Raw genomic sequence first — 19,063 nt, forward strand, 5'->3', positions numbered from 1 at the left:
CCCTTGGTCAGAGCTGTGACTTTTTCTAGCATCCTGCAACCTGTGTCCAAGTTTGATGGCCTTGATGATTAATTTTGTTCAAATTCCACCATCAAAGATCTTTGTTGTTGGTTTGCAAGTTTTCTTGAGTCATCCAATTTTCCACCAATCAAAGTCTCTGCATTTTTATCCAAAAGTTGCTTCTCTCAACGTAGCCAAACCAATGTAGCTGACTGATCGTCAAGAATTAATTAAGCTTTTATATATTCAATCTCGCTTGATCTGACCTGACATTGCTTAAAAATATCATTTAAATTTAAACAACAAAAAGAGTGAAAAAAAAGTTAAACAAACAAGACATTTGGTTTTCAACAGAGTATTTCTTTTTTACATGTTTTAGCAAGCAATATAAAGTCAATATTTGCGTAATTGGACTATTTTTCAAAATCAATCTTACCCAAGGATAGTCATGATTTTATTAAAAAAAATTTTTTATTTATTTTTTGTAGACAAAGCAATTTCATTAATTAGCTATCTGGGCTAATCAGAGCAAATTCAGAGAGCAGTTTAAAAAGAAATGCCCACAATTAAAAACTGACCTCAGACACCATCATTTTTTATTTAACCAATCAAATCAAACTTGGGCACTAATCTGTTTCAGCAAATTAGTCGTAATATTTGAGATTACCTTTCGTATATTGGGAAAGTCTAAAACTGAATTTTTACACCACCAGCAAAACGCACAACTCTTCATCTTCAGATTATTAACGTCTGGTTTCAGAGGATTTGATAGTTTTGTTTTATGGCATATCAACTCTTTTCAGGTTATTAATTGTCAAATCTGTTCATTTTTGAAGAAAATTTTTATGCTTCAAGTTCTTTATATCTTCAAATATTTATTCATGGTGTTTGGTTTATTTTAGTTGTTTTGTAGAAGAAAATTGTTGTTTTTGTTTTTGATTTTGTTGAACATGATTGAGTTTTTCAAAGGAAAAGGAAAACATAATATCAATGTTTGGTGCATTTTAGGTTAGGGAGTTGGTATCTTCAGGCAAGCTGAATTCTGTGGATCAAATCAGATCAGATCATGCATTTTGATTCTCCAAAGCTGCTGCTAAAAATAATAATGGTAATAATAGTAATGATAATAATAATAATATAATAATAAATAATAATTATGTTTAATGTTTCAATATTGGCCATTGACGCACACATAATAAATGGAATTTTCCAAGTTTTGATTGTATGCATATTTTATATTGGGGGGGAAAAAGCAAGAGGATATTCATCACAGCCTCAAGATCGGAATGGTATGGATCAGTTTGGAATATCCGAGAAGATTCCCTTCTCCTTTGGACGCAATTGTTCGTCTCCTAAGGTGTCGCGTACCAACTGAAAAATGAAAAAAATGAGTTCATTTAAAATCTCGGAAAATTGAAAATCAGATTTACTCTAAATATGAAACCCTTTTAACAATGCCGTGCATATGTTCGTAGAGTTACATTTTGTAGCAATAAATCGAAACATCGGAAGAGAATTCTGGAACTACTTTCACATAAAACTCCAGCTGCAAACAAAAGCAGAATTTTTATAAACTGATACATCATGAGTATCAAAGCCAGGGTTTTTCCCTCGGCACCAAAACTAATAGACATTCTAATCATTGTTAAAATTACTGTTTTCCTGGTGACTGAGGTATGATTCTATAAGGTTTATCCTCCCAGGCTTTGCTCTCTTCTTTTGAGAAAGGGTTAGTTTATTTTTAATCGCCTGACGTGCTCCTACTGGTGAATGCCAACAGAGCTGCTCAAGCATTTATTGCAGGTAAAAGGGCCCTTCCTCTACGAAGCTGGCTTTTCACAGTCCGCTTTCAGAATCTTGCGTCACATTACCCCATTATGGGTAGCGGGAATGAAGATAACATGATGAGTAAAATAAAATACATATCAGGTACATTTGAAAAGCAAATCACAACGCAATATTACGAAAATAAAACAAATATTTTACTTGTTTGAAATTTATAATTTAACTATATTTCGGAGTCAAACACCATCCTCAGTATTTTGTACATCTTTTTTTTCTTTTTCTTTCTTGCCATGTTATAAAATCGGGGAAAAAAAAATCTGTTAGTAAATATCCGTGTGTTTTCTCCCAGCGGTTGTATTTTGAAATGCCGGAATGGTGTGATGGCTATGCGAGATTAACGTCCAGGGGGTGAGTTCAGTTATTCGCATGGATCTTTACTAACAAACTGGCAAGAAAGAAGAAGAAAAAAGATGTACGAAATACTGAGGATGGAGTTTGACTGAAATATATTTAAATTATAAATTTTAAATAAGTAAAATGTTTGTTTATTTTCATAATATTGTATTGTGATTTGGTTTTCAAGCATACCTGATATGTATTATATTTTATTCAAATTAAATCAATGCTTCTATAACGGAATTCAAACCCCTAACATGATGAGTATTATATTAACCATCATCATCATCATCATCATCATCATCATCAATTCCTACATTAGTAAAGAAGCACTGACATAACTTATGAACCTATTTAATTCTTTCATTCTTAGAATCGATTTTATAAGAGAGTGATATAGTCTGCTTGAAGCATTGTGTGTAATATATATATAATTTACAATGTGGAAATATACCAGGTTATAAGAAGGAAAAAAATTAACACTTAATAAGAAAGCATTTTCTTTTTTATATAATTAAATCTTACTTTCTTCCAGATTTCTCAGCGGTTACTAGAGTTGCATATGTGATGCTTGAATACGACAATATTTCGTGAGTATCACCCCTTTCTCAAGTGTTACTATTTCTTTATCTCAAGGGCAGCTACAATGATAGATTTTATTTTTTGTTAAATTTTATAAATGTAAATCTACGTATAATATTCATACTAGTTAACATAATCTCTACCTACTGGCATAGGTTCCCAATATAGAACAGCACATACTAACATGTAAAACCAATATTAAGTTGAATATGATGATGCTGTTTTTTGCCTCAGTCATATATTTGATGACTATGGAGTTACTGATATTAAGGGCCACAACAAACAATATGTTGCAGTAAATCAAAGATTAAATTCATTGTGTAATGAAAACATATGTGAAAGGTGAATATTATTTTAATTTATGTTTATTTCATTTTATTTATTGTATTTTATCTAATTAGGTTATTTGTGCATTTATTTAATCATATATTTTGTTCATTATCTTATATTTGCAATATCTGATGAAATTGGATGGAAATTAAAGCAACGATATTCAATGTTATAGTATACTGTTTGAGGATATTCAATATTATAAATCGATTTTATGATATTTTTGTACAACAAAAAAGCATTCTGATAACATTCACAAAAACAAAGAATAAAATTAAAAATCAAACTAATCACCTGCTGTGCTTCCGATCGAGACAGATCTCCACGGAAAAGCAACAAGTTGATCAACTGATCACGACGCATGTCTGGAAATTTTTTAGCCAAGCCCTGCACAAAGAAAATATAAAGAGCCAATAAAATAAATAAAAATATAAATTTAAACTCAAATATTCTCTATATCCTGATGACGAATTATGTAATTTGAAAACGACAAGGAGAAGGAAGAGGATTGAACACATGATAAATGTTGGAGATTTCTATAAAAGTAGTTAGCTCCCTGGACAAGTTGATAAAATCTTAAACAAAATTTTGATTCTTCAAAACGCGTGTACATAAAGAAAACGTTTTGAGTATTTCTTTCTGGAAGTTGATCCAAATATTGGAAATTCTTATTAATATGTTTCGAATTTTTTGTATTGTAGCCTATTATTAATATAAAAAAGACCTAATCGATAACCTTTTCATTATTAAGCTTATGTTTAACTGCAATATGAAAACGTTTCATTAGTATAAAATAATATCATTTTTTTCTTTTACATAAAATATATATGCATGTGTCTGACTTGAGAGAATTCAACAATTTTAGTTTATCAACTTAAATTTTACTTATATATATATATATACACACACACACACACACATTTCCCCCCAAAATTCTAGCCTTGACGGAGGGGAGACTAAAGCTTGATAATATGATTTCAAATGATCTGAAATAACAGCAAGGGGTGACTTGATTCCAAACTTTTTAGATTATTTTCAATGCTTGTCAATAGTTTTGTTTAAATAAATGTATATTAAATCATTTCTATATTTCAATTGATAGATTTAACACATATTTATTTCACCAAATCTTTAGACAAGCATTGAGAATAATCTAAAAAGTTTAGAATCAAGTCTCCCATTTTCTGTTATTTCAGATCATTTGAAATCATATTAGCAACTTTTAGCTCCCCCCTCCATCAAGACCAAAGGTTTTGGGGAAATATCAGATATTTTGTAATTCAAATGCAAAACTTGAATAACAAATAACAATGATTGAAACATTTAATGTGCGACAGAAATGGCAAAGTTTAGACTTACTATTACATGAATTAACCTAAAGACTTTTCAAAAAACGTTAGTTTGTAAAAATCTAATGATCAGTTGTTTTATTTCTAAAAGGTTAAAAAAGTGCTAAAAATATGCTCTAGATGATGGATGATCCCCTTAATGTGCAACCTTAAGAGCAAATGTCACGTAGCACACTACACAATTCAGGTCATTACCTTTCCAACAAGCCTTTATTTGTTAAATTCTGACCAATAATTGAGATTTGGAACTGATAAAATTGCCAAAAAAGTGGTATATCTATGGATGGATGGATATATATATATATATATATACATACATACATTGGTAGCCAAACTGAATATTGAAATGTTCATATCTTTGGTTCTATAAGGCGAAACTACATGAAAATTTGAAGGATTTTTGAAAATTATAACACTATTCTATGGTTAATATTTTATGATAATTGATTAAAAAGAACCTATATTTTCAAACCAATAAAATATACCCAAATTTGCCTACACTTGTACATATAGTGTCCTGGCAGGCTAGCTTCAGTTTTACTGCTTTGGGATGAATTTTGCTTAGGGTTTTTTTTTTGCTTGATTGCCTCCCCTGTGGCCTTGCCAGGCCACAGATATATAGTAATTTATGAAGATGTATATGGCAATTAAGATACATAGAATTTTCCGTGCTTTATCTCTGTAAGGACTTGTTGGTCTAAAATACATGGGATTATTGTTACCAGGTCTCCATCGAATTTGGTATGTTAGTTCATCCATTTTTTTAATTAATTTAACAATGTATCGATGCTTGCTAGATGTTGGGATGTTTTTAAGTGATGTTTCTAAGTTAACCTCCTCTATATTTATTTTTTCATGCGGCGAAAAAATATAAGCGTTTCGCAGATGAAGAGATGTTACGAAGGCCAAACAGTGACTTTCACATAACAGTGTAACTAAGTACTCGCACTTCAAATGACTCCCAAGAATGGTTGCAGGGACACTTTGATGATTGTCTCATTAGTCAAAGTTTGGATTCTGAACATGATTCACATTTATCGGGCGGTAATTCACCAGATATTTAACCATGTAGTTATCGCAAAGATCTCACTCCTTTTCTACATGTTTAATGATTTACCAGAATGGCTAATTGTGTAATGTTACCCACATGTTTACACACGGGACCCACTCATTATATTCAGTCTATGTTGCAAAAGAGACCAAGACAAAGAATAACTAGAAGTCACTTTTTCATAGCAACAACATTTATTTCATTTTCCCACCTCACATGACTTCTCATTACGGCAGTGACGTCACCCACCTCTCTAACATGCTCTCTCTCTCCTTTTTATAATCCTTTTCCTTACAGTGACGTCATTTTGTATTTTGTATGCATTTACATGTGTGCATGCATGCTCTGTTATATTTGTTTGTTTGTCTGTTTATTAGTTCTTTTTCTTCTTCTTCTCAATGTACAGATCTCTCTCATTGCATAAGTCCCCGCTATGGAATCTCACGGATGTTCGTCTGAGGTGAGGTCTTTGATGCACTCCACTTCCTATTTGTTTTTATTACCGTTCTTCTTCTGACAATGACTGCTCTGCTGTTGATGCTGTATCCAGAAGTATTGATAATGTGTAACAAAGCTGTCGACACTGGCAGCAGTAGATAACATATTTTTGTGATGTTAGTATTTGAATAATTGACGAAGGAGAACGCAGTAACAGTTAAATAAAATTGAATTAACGAAAATACATGAAAAAGGTAAATTGAGCAATATCTTTGTTCAACTACTGAGCTAGTTGGTGGCAACCATACTTTCTGTGTGTCCATCTCTGACTTCCTCAATCGGTCCTCATTACCCGGAAGTGACATCATGGAACAGTTCATTCTTCCAGGCAGTAGGGGTGCGATCCCAATACATATGGAAATCACCAAGTCAGCTGCACAATGTTACTGCTGTAACATCACCAACGTCTCTAACATGATTTTGAACATCATGTCTATCGAAACAATACCCAAACTATTCTAGAACTGAAGAAGCTAATACAGCTCAAATCAGGGTAATGCCAGAAGAACGTTTCAGAGTTATTGAAAAATTGTTCGTATAATATCCAGTAGGAGTGTACAGATTAATCGGCAGGTGATCAGTAATTGGCCTAATTGGCCACTTTGCTGATTAATCGGTTGATTATTTACTTTTCTCTTTCCTATTAAATTTAAATCATTTCATCACTGCCAAGTGACACATCAGATAGCTTTGACAGATTAACATAATAACTGATAATTTAACTTAACAGTTAATTAAATGTCTGGCCACTATTATGGCTTTTTGCTTTTATTAACTAAAATTACAAAATACAAAGTACAATTTCCAATTCTTAAATGAATATAATTAAACAATCAGATAAGAAAAAAGAAATTACAAACCAACTACAAAGTACAAATTGTAATTTTTAAAATTATTAACTATAAGCTGAAGTTCCTCACATGCTGCTGATCTACTTCTATTCTTGCTGCCTCCTCTGCTCTCATAATTTCCTCAATATTTAAAGTTGAATACTTTTAAGTTGTAATGTAAATTCTCAGTCTGTTTCTCATAGGTTCATACACAGATTAAGGTGGTGCGCTTAAATATTTTGAAGCCAGTTTACCCAGCAGTGGTAAGGTCTCCTATGTCTTCTTCCATTACTGAAATGGATCATCACCTCTTGCAAGTAGTTGTAAAGCTACATAATAAAGTTCTTTTGTGCGCTTAACTATAAGGGATTTACTCCTTTTGAGTTTAGATTGTGATTCTTGTATTTCTGTTGTAGTTGCAGTCTCCAAGTTTAACTCAGTTTCTACTTGCTGTAAGTTTTGATTTGTTAGTGTAGGTTTATTTGAAGTTAATTCATCAAACAGGTTTGAAAGAGGTGCAGTTTTACTTTCACTTTGATCTTCTTGACCTTCAACAGAGCTTAAAGAAATGTATCCTGCTGATTCTGCTTCATTATCATCAGTGGAAAGTAGATGTAGAATCCAATTCTTAGTGTTTTCCATGTCATTCTTTGGAAATTTAAATTTGAATCTTGGATGTAGGAAAGTAGACACAGGTTTTTATCATTTAGATGAGATGAAAATCTTTTTTTCATTGAATTGTTCAGCAGCAGTAAGGATTCCACTAAAGTCAGAAATATCAAAATTAGATTGGACAACTTTTGAAAGAAATAACCTCAAAGTTAAAATTATAGGTGATTTCTTCAAATTGACTCAGTAACTGGGCAATTTTTTGAACCAGTCCGCAATGGTAGGAATTTTATAGCGCCACAAATTCTTGTTTGGAAAAAAAAAAAAAAAAAAAAAATGAACAAATCTTTTATTAAAAAATCCAGTTTGTGTGCATCATTCTGCTTCACATATATGCCATGGAAACGTCATTTCTGATTAAGAATATTTTGAATAACAGCCAAGTTGGTTTGCTTATTTTAAAACTGGTAAACATTAATCAGAAGGGCCTTTTTCTGGGCATTCAATGTAAAGCAGAATGCACAAACCGGAAATAAATCATGTGTAAACAATCACAGCATTAAGCTGAACACATTCAATACAAAAATAAAACAAAGATGTTAAAACAATAAAAAAAATAATACTTATGCAGAGAACTTTTTGGCAATTCATGTGGAGGAAAGAGTGTTTTTTTTTGTTGTTTTTTTTTTAACTAGCCTGTACTTTCACCTAACAATTTAATAAACAATACAAAACAAGTGATTTGTGCCACAAGCTTTGAAGAAGACAATTGAAGTTTTTTCTCTGTATGTGTTTGACTGGGGAAGGTGTTGAGGGAACCACCTCAAATGGACGAATGTGATCAGTGCCAAGTGAAGAATTCAACAGAATCACAAAGAAATACTAATTGTTTAAAGAACTGTTGATGACATGCAGCTCTCTCTCTTTTATTAAAGTTAAATTGCTGTTGAACATCTACAATTGATGTTGAACATCTACAATTGATTAGGCATGCAATATCTGTATCTTTTAATAGGTTTTGTCATATGTGCTTTTGAAATTAGTATATGTTTATGACATTTGGTAATTTATTTCTGCCACTAAAATTTAACACCTCAGCATTTTTATCGACTTATAATGAAGTAAATTGCAGCTGGAATTGTTTTTAAAAAAAATAGGCATAATAATCATTATGTATGGAATTATATTGAATGTTCATATTTACTGTCATTTAATTCAATTTTATTTGATGATAATTGAAAAATTGTCAATCAGTGCAATTTTGCTATTATAAATGATTCAATGTTCACTTTTCACATCTCAAAAATTGAAGGCCGAAATTGAGTTAGAAATAATTGTACTTTTTACTTCCTATTGTCTTCTTATACTTGGAGTGATGAAAACATCTTTTGTGACATTTTTACTGTTTTCTTTTTGGAAGTTGGTTTCAAAGTTAGACGAAGGCCAAAGGAATAGTTGGCCGAAATGTTGTGAAACAACAACTAAGAAAGATGAGGATAATAGTCCACAATGAATTAATAAATAATACTCATCTCAATAATGAATTCCAATTAAATGAGCTGTATTCTTAATCTTTGGATTGACATCAAAATACTTCCAGCAGAAACTGGTTGCCATAATGGTTGAAGGTTGTTGTCAATATTCAGTTAATTTTTTACATATTTAAATTACTTATGTCTGATATCTAATTAATAATGTATTTCAATAAAATATACATCATGTAAACCAGAAAAATAAAAATATGTAATGGTAATAAGAGTCCGAAAATGAGGAACAAGAGTATGACTGATGAAGAATGCTTTATTTTCAGTTCACACATCATCACAATTTACTATACAATTCCTCAACACAAAAACTGAAAGATGAAGCAATAATTTTCTTTGACAAATGATTTAAAGTAAAAAATAATAATGTTAATTCGATAGAAAGAGAAAGGAGGGAAATTTTCCACATGCTTACATCTATTTGCCTCAAATTCATTCCAGTGGTAAAAGTCACAGTGCATCATACCTATTATTTGATAATAAGATGTAGACGATGCATGTCTTTTTGTTAAATTTTCACTGGCAAGCAAACAAGAGATTAAGTTATCTTTGTTTATAATATAATTAATATTAGTATTATTTATGACGACAAAATTTTCTGATAAATTGTTTTTTTTTTTTAATTTTTTTTTTTTTATTCAATTTTCACCCCAAACAAGGCACAGTGCCACTTTGAAGTAGGGGGCTACTATCAGGGACTTAATTAGCAGGGTCATTATGAAGGGAGATGAGTAGAAAGATGCTTGTTCATATTACACTTGAACTTCTGCATATCAGTACAGTTGGGAAAGCAGAATCCCGGAAGGGAGTTTCAAAAACCTGCAGTTATGGGGAAGAAACTATTGGAGTAAAAGGCTTTCTTGCACCTAGGGATCTCTACTGTAAAGGGATGAGACTTAGTAGTTTGTCGGGTTTGTTGGGGGTAGTTACGTCGAGTGAGTGAGTGTTTGCAGTTCGTCAGAGCATTCGCCATTAAAGTATTAGAAAACCTGTTAATCAGCTGATTATCAAAAGCCAATTAATCGGTAATCGGACAATTCGATAATCGGTAAATCCTTAATATCCAGGTGTGCGTATCATTAAATGGTGATAAAAAGACTTGGACATTCAAATTAGTAATACCAAATTGTTTAGCGCTGGACAAGATACATTTTGCTACAACCATAGTTTTTAAATCAGTAATTGGTAGATTTCTCCTACGTCAATCAATACAAAACTTACATGACTGGATTCAAAATAAAATTTTATTTAAAACTAGCAGGGGTACCCGGCGTTGCCCGAGTGTTACAAGGTGTGTGTGTGCTCTTAAATCAAAAAGAAATCCAAGGGGGAGGGGGGGAGGCTAAAAAAAAGTTTTGGTAAGTTGGTAGGATCAAACCCGAAGCCCTGAGGCGAAGTTGGAAAATAAAATGTGAAAAAAAACATGACACGTTAACCGCTCGGCCAGCCAGAATGAGTTACTAAAAGATGTTTGAATTTATTTAAGAAGAGAATTGACAGGTGCCCACACGGAAGTCGTAGAGTTAACATTTTGTGCAAGCGTTACGACGATGACGACGTAAACAATAGCTATTTAGCAGTTAACATTTTCTGCGGGACAGTTTTTAATGAGGTCAGTAACCCGGTTTGTTTGTTTTTACATAACTTTGGGCAAAACCAGCTCCCCGTTTATTAGGGGAGTGTCTCGTCTAGAAATGAAAGCAATTGTCTGATATGACGACGGTAAGCAGACATTAACCAAACGTAATATCGCTTTCTAGAGACTACTGGCCGTGGGCCAGGGATTCGAATCGAGTTTTTCTTTTTTTATACCGAAAAACGAAAGCAAACATGTGGCGATCCCAAAATGTTGAATATTTAACGTTTCAAAGTCGGGCAAATTAAATAGACAGGCGACCCCCGTGGCTAAGTTGGAGATATTATCATTTAGACAGCATATAAAAAGTTTTAAAAATGAGTGACGGCCTCGAGAAGCCGCTGGAAAAATCCTTTTGCGGACATACACAAAAAGCGAACATACATACATAGACACATTTTCGCTTTTATATATATGGATGGTATTTTAATATTTTTGTTGTGATTTGTATATTTCAAGAAATTGTGATTTAATTTTGCCTATTAACAACAAAACACACCGTCATGGTGTGTCTATGAATGGTAGATGACTTTTCGGATGTACGCTTTTAAGGTTTGTTTATATAAATATTCAACATGGAAGTTCTACTAGTCAATGACATTTCATATTTTTAAAACAATAAGAGGAAAAAATTGTCTTTACCACAGAAACACATACAACTTTTCAGTCAAAAGTTAGAACATCTTGAACTTTAGGCTTTCTTGTACAAAAATAAATCAAGATAGAAACTTCATTCAAATGGTATGCAGTAGGCAATATATTTATTTTGTTATAAAATTTGAAAAGAATTTGGTAAGAACTTTGTGTACGCATCGATAGAAATGATAGTGAGCCCAATATTTTATTGTTTTTTGAATCCCATCTGTAACGTGCGATGCCATCATGTAAATTCATAATAAAACTTCTATTTACAAAGTGGCATACAGCAATGAGGTACACATTTTTTATTTTTATTTTAAATTAGTTTTAAAAAACATCAGTTTTTGATTATGAAAAGAAAAGAATATTTTTGGTCATGTTCTATTTTAGTGCTGGAAAAAAATTTTTGTCAAAAATATTCAATTCAAAGAAAAATTGAATAGAAAGTTTATTTGTATAAAAATAAATGAAAATCACATTTAAACAGGATAAGAATGTTTAATACAATAAATAAGACATGCAATAATGTTATCATTTTTATACACGTTTATATTATATTCTGTCATTGTTAATTAATAAATAATGAAAATTTAATTGAAATTGGTTGATTTCCTGAATTTTGGTAAAGTTTTAAGAGGGGGGGGGTGAGGTCTGCGACTCTAAAACAGTCTCTCTCTCTCAGTTGATGATTTTCTTATTTTTTCATGCTGTTGTAAAACATTAATTACAAATGTCCTTATTCATAGAGGAATGGCGGACATGAGGCAAAATTGGACAACATGGTTGTCTATCTATACTATATGACATTCACAACTGAAAAATAGTAGACAAGTCATAGACTGAAATTCATTTGAACCAAATTGGATTTTTTAATTTTAATAACGATTCTGTGCATGACATTTTTTAGTTAGATCACCCGATGACATCTTAACCCTTTATGACCTGGTTGAACTAATTCATTCAGTTGTAAATAAATGAATATAACGGTATAAATAAAGAGGGAATTGATTCAAACACACTTTGTACTTATTAGTTCAGTATCTGGGTAGATGCTAGATACCTCCAGATTGCAACTGTCTATTGCTTACATTCAGTATGTCGACATCTGTCTCAGAGAGAGGAGGATTTTGTTTGTTGGCATTAACACACTTTTTTTCAAGCACTATAGATAATAATCAAGGTAAGTTTATGAAATGCAAAAATTCTCAGTGGTAGTTTAACTATTGAACTTCATAAAGAAAGATCGTTATGAAAAAGTTTTAAAATAGTATCATTATCCTTTAACTAAAATTAACAATATTTTTTAATCATCTACATCATAATTTAGGTCATAAAGTGTTAAATTAATTTAAAAATACAAATCTATATTTTCTTTCCATTTAGAACAGCACAACACATTCCAGTGATAACAAACATAAACATATTCTTTTCAAACATTCAGCCAAACTTTACTGCTGAATTTCCGCTTGATCTTGAATTTCTAATGGATTTGTGTTTTAAATGTTTTTCACTAATTTCTTGAAGCGTGTATCTTTTTCGTCTTGAATCACGTGGCAGTGCCGCAACAACTTTGATCAGTCATTTCCATGTAGAATTTGTGAAATCAATCACACCTTCAAAATTAAGTGCACAAAAGGAGATGACCATAGCTCCAAAGTATTCGCTATTATTCATGTTACTGACTTAATATAAAAAATATAGAAACTATACTTACTGTAATTTCAAGAGACATCATAGACGTATCTCGGAGACGTATCACCTCAGCCATCATATTCAACACAGCAAATGCATCCTGGAAGAATCAAACAGAAAAGAAATGGAAAACACATTCTGAACATATCAGAATGATATGATGGGTGTATAATGATGTCTTAAAGACAGGCTTAGATCAGAGGAAGATTCTGGACAGTAATGGAAATGTTTTTTCTCTTTTTTTTTTTTTTTTTACCAGGGAATCATCACTCATCAAATCGACATTTGAGGATAAGGCTTAATGGGTGTAAGGTGGTCAGTAAGACAACAGTTCAGTGATCGTTTTTGGTGGGAATTGGGCAGAATTGGATTATTTAAGGAGACGAGATAGCAAGAATTTGTTCAAAGACAACCATGTTGTAGTCAGCTGGAAAGCAGGTAATTGGAATAGAGTCCCACAGACAGACAATTCTAAGAAGGAAGCTTTGTTTTATGCATTTAGATTTAGGCATTGATAGAGAATGGGAGAAATTGTTGGTAGTGATTGTAGCTTGACAAATGCTTTTTGTGAAAATTTGGCAGGGGTGGAGGGACTATTAAGTAAACTTTAGATGAGAATTTGCCGTAAAAATAACAGTGGAGCAAAAATAGACTTGACATGTCTTTTCTGTGGAAAAAAGGTTGCATGGAGGAGAAAAGGGCATCAGTTATTAGGTTTTGAAGCCAGTTTTGAACTCTGTCAAGGCAGGATTGGGTAATCTAGGTAACACCTCCCTAGATGTAGCAACAATACTCAGATGTGTACAGAACAGGTGAATGAATTGGGTTAGCAACACATTGGGTGCATATCAATTTCAATATTCTAAACTTTTCCATATAACACAAGGTGCATATCAATTTCAATATTCTAAACTTTTCTATATAACACAAGGTGCATATCAATTTCAATATTCTAAACTTGTGTGATACCAAATATCTCCATCTTGATATTCCTCCAACAATCATATCAAACCCCTAAAGATAATTCCAACTGAGAATAACAAAGGAACTACTACAAAATGGAATTGTCTCAATTATAAAATCATGACATAACATAATAATATTTCCAACTCTATAGCTAAAAGAAAAGTATAAATGAACAAGCATCCAAAATGTTGTACCTTTGATTTATTAGTTGCCAAGTGATGGAACAATTCTTCCAATTGTTCTGCTTCTTTACAAATCTTTTCAGCTGCTGCTTTTCTTTCTTCATAATTCTTGAAAGAGATTTTCCTGTCAAAAAAAATTAATCAAATTATGAAAATAATTACTAAAATTAATTTTAGTAATTTTGCCTCCTAGAAGAGACTGAAATTTGAACAGAATGAATCCTCTAGACTATCAAGCTGACAGACCGGTTCTTCTTCGTTATTGTAGTAAAATCTGACAGCTGAAAAAAATGAGTTTTCATTAAAAAAAAAAACAAAAAAAAAACAATGATAACAACTTACTGTTTTTATAAATTTTAACAATAAGCAATGTTATCTGCATAATTGTTATGTCACAATTAATTAAATATTACTGCATTATTGCATAAAACATGTACTTTGTACAAATAGATGATTGTGTGACATCCACCATTATGGACCGAGTTACTTCCCTTGATTTGATGTTGTTAATTTATATATACACTTGCAATTTTTTTTTTCGAAAACTATTTTCATTAATTTATTTTTTAATTGTCTTGTGTAATTTTTGGATATTTTTATTACTGCGAGATGACAATTCAGTAGATACGATTGATTTCACTTGAAATTCAATATTTCAATTTTAGAATTTTGCTACAATGATGAAGAAGAACCGGGAGACAGATTATAAGTTGTCAGAAAACATCAGGTTTCTAAGCAATGGATGTAATAAATGATGGTCTTTCAACCAATATTTATCAAAAAAAAAAAAAATGTTAAAATTAAAGTACAATTTAAAAGATCAAAAACTTTCCAACAATAAACGTTAGAGGGAATAGATTTTAATCTAGAAAACAGCAATTCTTACCTCTTTTTCAGAAATCTCGCTCATGGGATTTGAGGACTAACAGACAAAATAAAGAAAGCAAGAATTATGTGGCTATTAAGTAAACTAAGTAAACCCAAGATCAATTTTCTATTCTCCTTAATGTCACTTTTCTCTTGCACAGAGCTCAGGCGTTTTCTGGTTGGATCCAATTTAAGATTACATATCCGATTCTGATCAGCATCGCACACCTAAATCAGTTGTTGTATACCCTCACCTTGCTAGTGAGATGGTTTATTCGGTTGTTGTTTTCCAACATATCAACCCTTTCAGGGTTATTTAATGCCGAATCCAGTTATTTTGGAAACAGTTTTTATGCTTCAAGTTCTTTATATTTTCAAATATTTATTTGTAGAGTTTGGTTTGGTTGTTTTATGGCATACCAACCTTTTTCGGGTATTTAATGCTGAACCCAGAAAAATTTTGCAAATAGTATTCATGTTGCATCCAGAAAAGTTTTGGAAATAGTATTCATGTTGCATCCAGAAAAATTTTGGAAATAGTATTCATGTTGCATTCAGAAAAATTTTGGAAATAGTATTCATGTTGCATCCAGAAAAATTTTGGAAATAGTATTCATGTTGCATCCAGAAAAATTTTGGAAATAGTATTCATGTTGCATCCAGAAAAGTTTTGGAAATAGTATTCATGTTGCATCCAGAAAAATTTTGGAAATAGTATTCATGTTGCATCCAGAAAAATTTTGGAAATAGTATTCATGTTGCATTCAGAAAAATTTTGGAAATAGTATTCATGTTGCATCCAGAAAAGTTTTGGAAATAGTATTCATGTTGCATCCAGAAAAATTTTGGAAATAGTATTCATGTTGCATCCAGAAAAGTTTTGGAAATAGTATTCATGTTGCATCCAGAAAAGTTTTGGAAATAGTATTCATGTTGCATCCAGAAAAATTTTGGAAATAGTATTCATGTTGCATCCAGAAAAATTTTGGAAATAGTATTCATGTTGCATCCAGAAAAGTTTTGGAAATAGTATTCATGTTGCATCCAGAAAAGTTTTGGAAATAGTATTCATGTTGCATCCAGAAAAGTTTTGGAAATAGTATTCATGTTGCATCCAGAAAAATTTTGGAAATAGTATTCATGTTGCATTCAGAAAAATTTTGGAAATAGTATTCATGTTGCATCCAGAAAAGTTTTGGAAATAGTATTCATGTTGCATCCAGAAAAATTTTGGAAATAGTATTCATGTTGCATCCAGAAAAATTTTGGAAATAGTATTCATGTTGCATCCAGAAAAATTTTGGAAATAGTATTCATGTTGCATCCAGAAAAGTTTTGGAAATAGTATTCATGTTGCATCCAGAAAAATTTTGGAAATAGTATTCATGTTGCATCCAGAAAAATTTTGGAAATAGTATTCATGTTGCATTCAGAAAAATTTTGGAAATAGTATTCATGTTGCATCCAGAAAAGTTTTGGAAATAGTATTCATGTTGCATCCAGAAAAGTTTTGGAAATAGTATTCATGTTGCATCCAGAAAAGTTTTGGAAATAGTATTCATGTTGCATCCAGAAAAGTTTTGGAAATAGTATTCATGTTGCATCCAGAAAAATTTTGGAAATAGTATTCATGTTGCATCCAGAAAAATTTTGGAAATAGTATTCATGTTGCATCCAGAAAAGTTTTGGAAATAGTATTCATGTTGCATCCAGAAAAGTTTTGGAAATAGTATTCATGTTGCATCCAGAAAAATTTTGGAAATAGTATTCATGTTGCATCCAGAAAAGTTTTGGAAATAGTATTCATGTTGCATCCAGAAAAATTTTGGAAATAGTATTCATGTTGCATCCAGAAAAATTTTGGAAATAGTATTCATGTTGCATCCAGAAAAATTTTGGAAATAGTATTCATGTTGCATCCAGAAAAGTTTTGGAAATAGTATTCATGTTGCATCCAGAAAAGTTTTGGAAATAGTATTCATGTTGCATCCAGAAAAATTTTGGAAATAGTATTCATGTTGCATCCAGAAAAGTTTTGGAAATAGTATTCATGTTGCATTCAGAAAAGTTTTGGAAATAGTATTCATGTTGCATCCAGAAAAATTTTGGAAATAGTATTCATGTTGCATCCAGAAAAGTTTTGGAAATAGTATTCATGTTGCATCCAGAAAAGTTTTGGAAATAGTATTCATGTTGCATCCAGAAAAGTTTTGGAAATAGTATTCATGTTGCATCCAGAAAAATTTTGGAAATAGTATTCATGTTGCATCCAGAAAAATTTTGGAAATAGTATTCATGTTGCATCCAGAGAAATTTTGGAAATAGTATTCATGTTGCATCCAGAAAAGTTTTGGAAATAGTATTCATGTTGCATCCAGAAAAGTTTTGGAAATAGTATTCATGTTGCATCCAGAAAAATTTTGGAAATAGTATTCATGTTGCATCCAGAAAAATTTTGGAAATAGTATTCATGTTGCATCCAGAAAAGTTTTGGAAATAGTATTCATGTTGCATCCAGAGAAATTTTGGAAATAGTATTCATGTTGCATCCAGAAAAATTTTGGAAATAGTATTCATGTTGCATCCAGAAAAATTTTGGAAATAGTATTCATGTTGCATCCAGAAAAGTTTTGGAAATAGTATTCATGTTGCATCCAGAAAAATTTTGGAAATAGTATTCATGTTGCATCCAGAAAAATTTTGGAAATAGTATTCATGTTGCATCCAGAAAAGTTTTGGAAATAGTATTCATGTTGCATCCAGAAAAGTTTTGGAAATAGTATTCATGTTGCATCCAGAAAAATTTTGGAAATAGTATTCATGTTGCATCCAGAAAAATTTTGGAAATAGTATTCATGTTGCATCCAGAAAAATTTTGGAAATAGTATTCATGTTGCATCCAGAAAAGTTTTGGAAATAGTATTCATGTTGCATCCAGAAAAGTTTTGGAAATAGTATTCATGTTGCATCCAGAAAAATTTTGGAAATAGTATTCATGTTGCATCCAGAAAAATTTTGGAAATAGTATTCATGTTGCATCCAGAAAAGTTTTGGAAATAGTATTCATGTTGCATCCAGAAAAGTTTTGGAAATAGTATTCATGTTGCATCCAGAAAAGTTTTGGAAATAGTATTCATGTTGCATCCAGAAAAGTTTTGGAAATAGTATTCATGTTGCATCCAGAAAAATTTTGGAAATAGTATTCATGTTGCATCCAGAAAAATTTTGGAAATAGTATTCATGTTGCATCCAGAAAAATTTTGGAAATAGTATTCATGTTGCATCCAGAAAAGTTTTGGAAATAGTATTCATGTTGCATCCAGAAAAGTTTTGGAAATAGTATTCATGTTGCATCCAGAAAAATTTTGGAAATAGTATTCATGTTGCATCCAGAAAAATTTTGGAAATAGTATTCATGTTGCATCCAGAAAAATTTTGGAAATAGTATTCATGTTGCATCCAGAAAAATTTTGGAAATAGTATTCATGTTGCATCCAGAAAAATTTTGGAAATAGTATTCATGTTGCATCCAGAAAAGTTTTGGAAATAGTATTCATGTTGCATCCAGAAAAGTTTTGGAAATAGTATTCATGTTGCATCCAGAAAAATTTTGGAAATAGTATTCATGTTGCATCCAGAAAAGTTTTGGAAATAGTATTCATGTTGCATTCAGAAAAGTTTTGGAAATAGTATTCATGTTGCATCCAGAAAAATTTTGGAAATAGTATTCATGTTGCATCCAGAAAAGTTTTGGAAATAGTATTCATGTTGCATCCAGAAAAGTTTTGGAAATAGTATTCATGTTGCATCCAGAAAAGTTTTGGAAATAGTATTCATGTTGCATCCAGAAAAATTTTGGAAATAGTATTCATGTTGCATCCAGAAAAATTTTGGAAATAGTATTCATGTTGCATTCAGAAAAATTTTAGAAATAGTATTCATGTTGCATTCAGAAAAATTTTGGAAATAGTATTCATGTTGCATTCAGAAAAATTTTGGAAATAGTATTCATGTTGCATTCAGAAAAATTTTAGAAATAGTATTCATGTTGCATTCAGAAAAATTTTGGAAATAGTATTCATGTTGCATTCAGAAAAATTTTGGAAA

General features: G+C 31.3%; 1 protein-coding gene across 1 annotated transcript in view; it reads right to left on the bottom strand.

Moving 5' to 3' along the window:
• Positions 1-1,138: 1,138 nt before the first annotated feature.
• The window catches only part of LOC145294067 (exocyst complex component 3-like), a 100,295-nt gene continuing 82,370 nt past the window's right edge, over positions 1,139-19,063 (bottom strand). The window contains exons 21-24 of the mRNA XM_080141068.1: positions 14,102-14,213; positions 12,964-13,041; positions 3,388-3,480; positions 1,139-1,371 (exon numbers count right to left, since the gene is read on the bottom strand). Coding sequence (XP_079997194.1) covers positions 1,297-1,371; positions 3,388-3,480; positions 12,964-13,041; positions 14,102-14,213 — 358 coding nt within the window. The 3' untranslated portion in view covers positions 1,139-1,296. The remainder of the gene's footprint in view (positions 1,372-3,387; positions 3,481-12,963; positions 13,042-14,101; positions 14,214-19,063) is intronic.

This window comes from Euprymna scolopes, chromosome 15 (genome assembly GCF_053919585.1).
Source record: "Euprymna scolopes isolate OS-2025 chromosome 15, ASM5391958v1, whole genome shotgun sequence".
NCBI lineage: Eukaryota > Metazoa > Mollusca > Cephalopoda > Sepiida > Sepiolidae > Euprymna > Euprymna scolopes.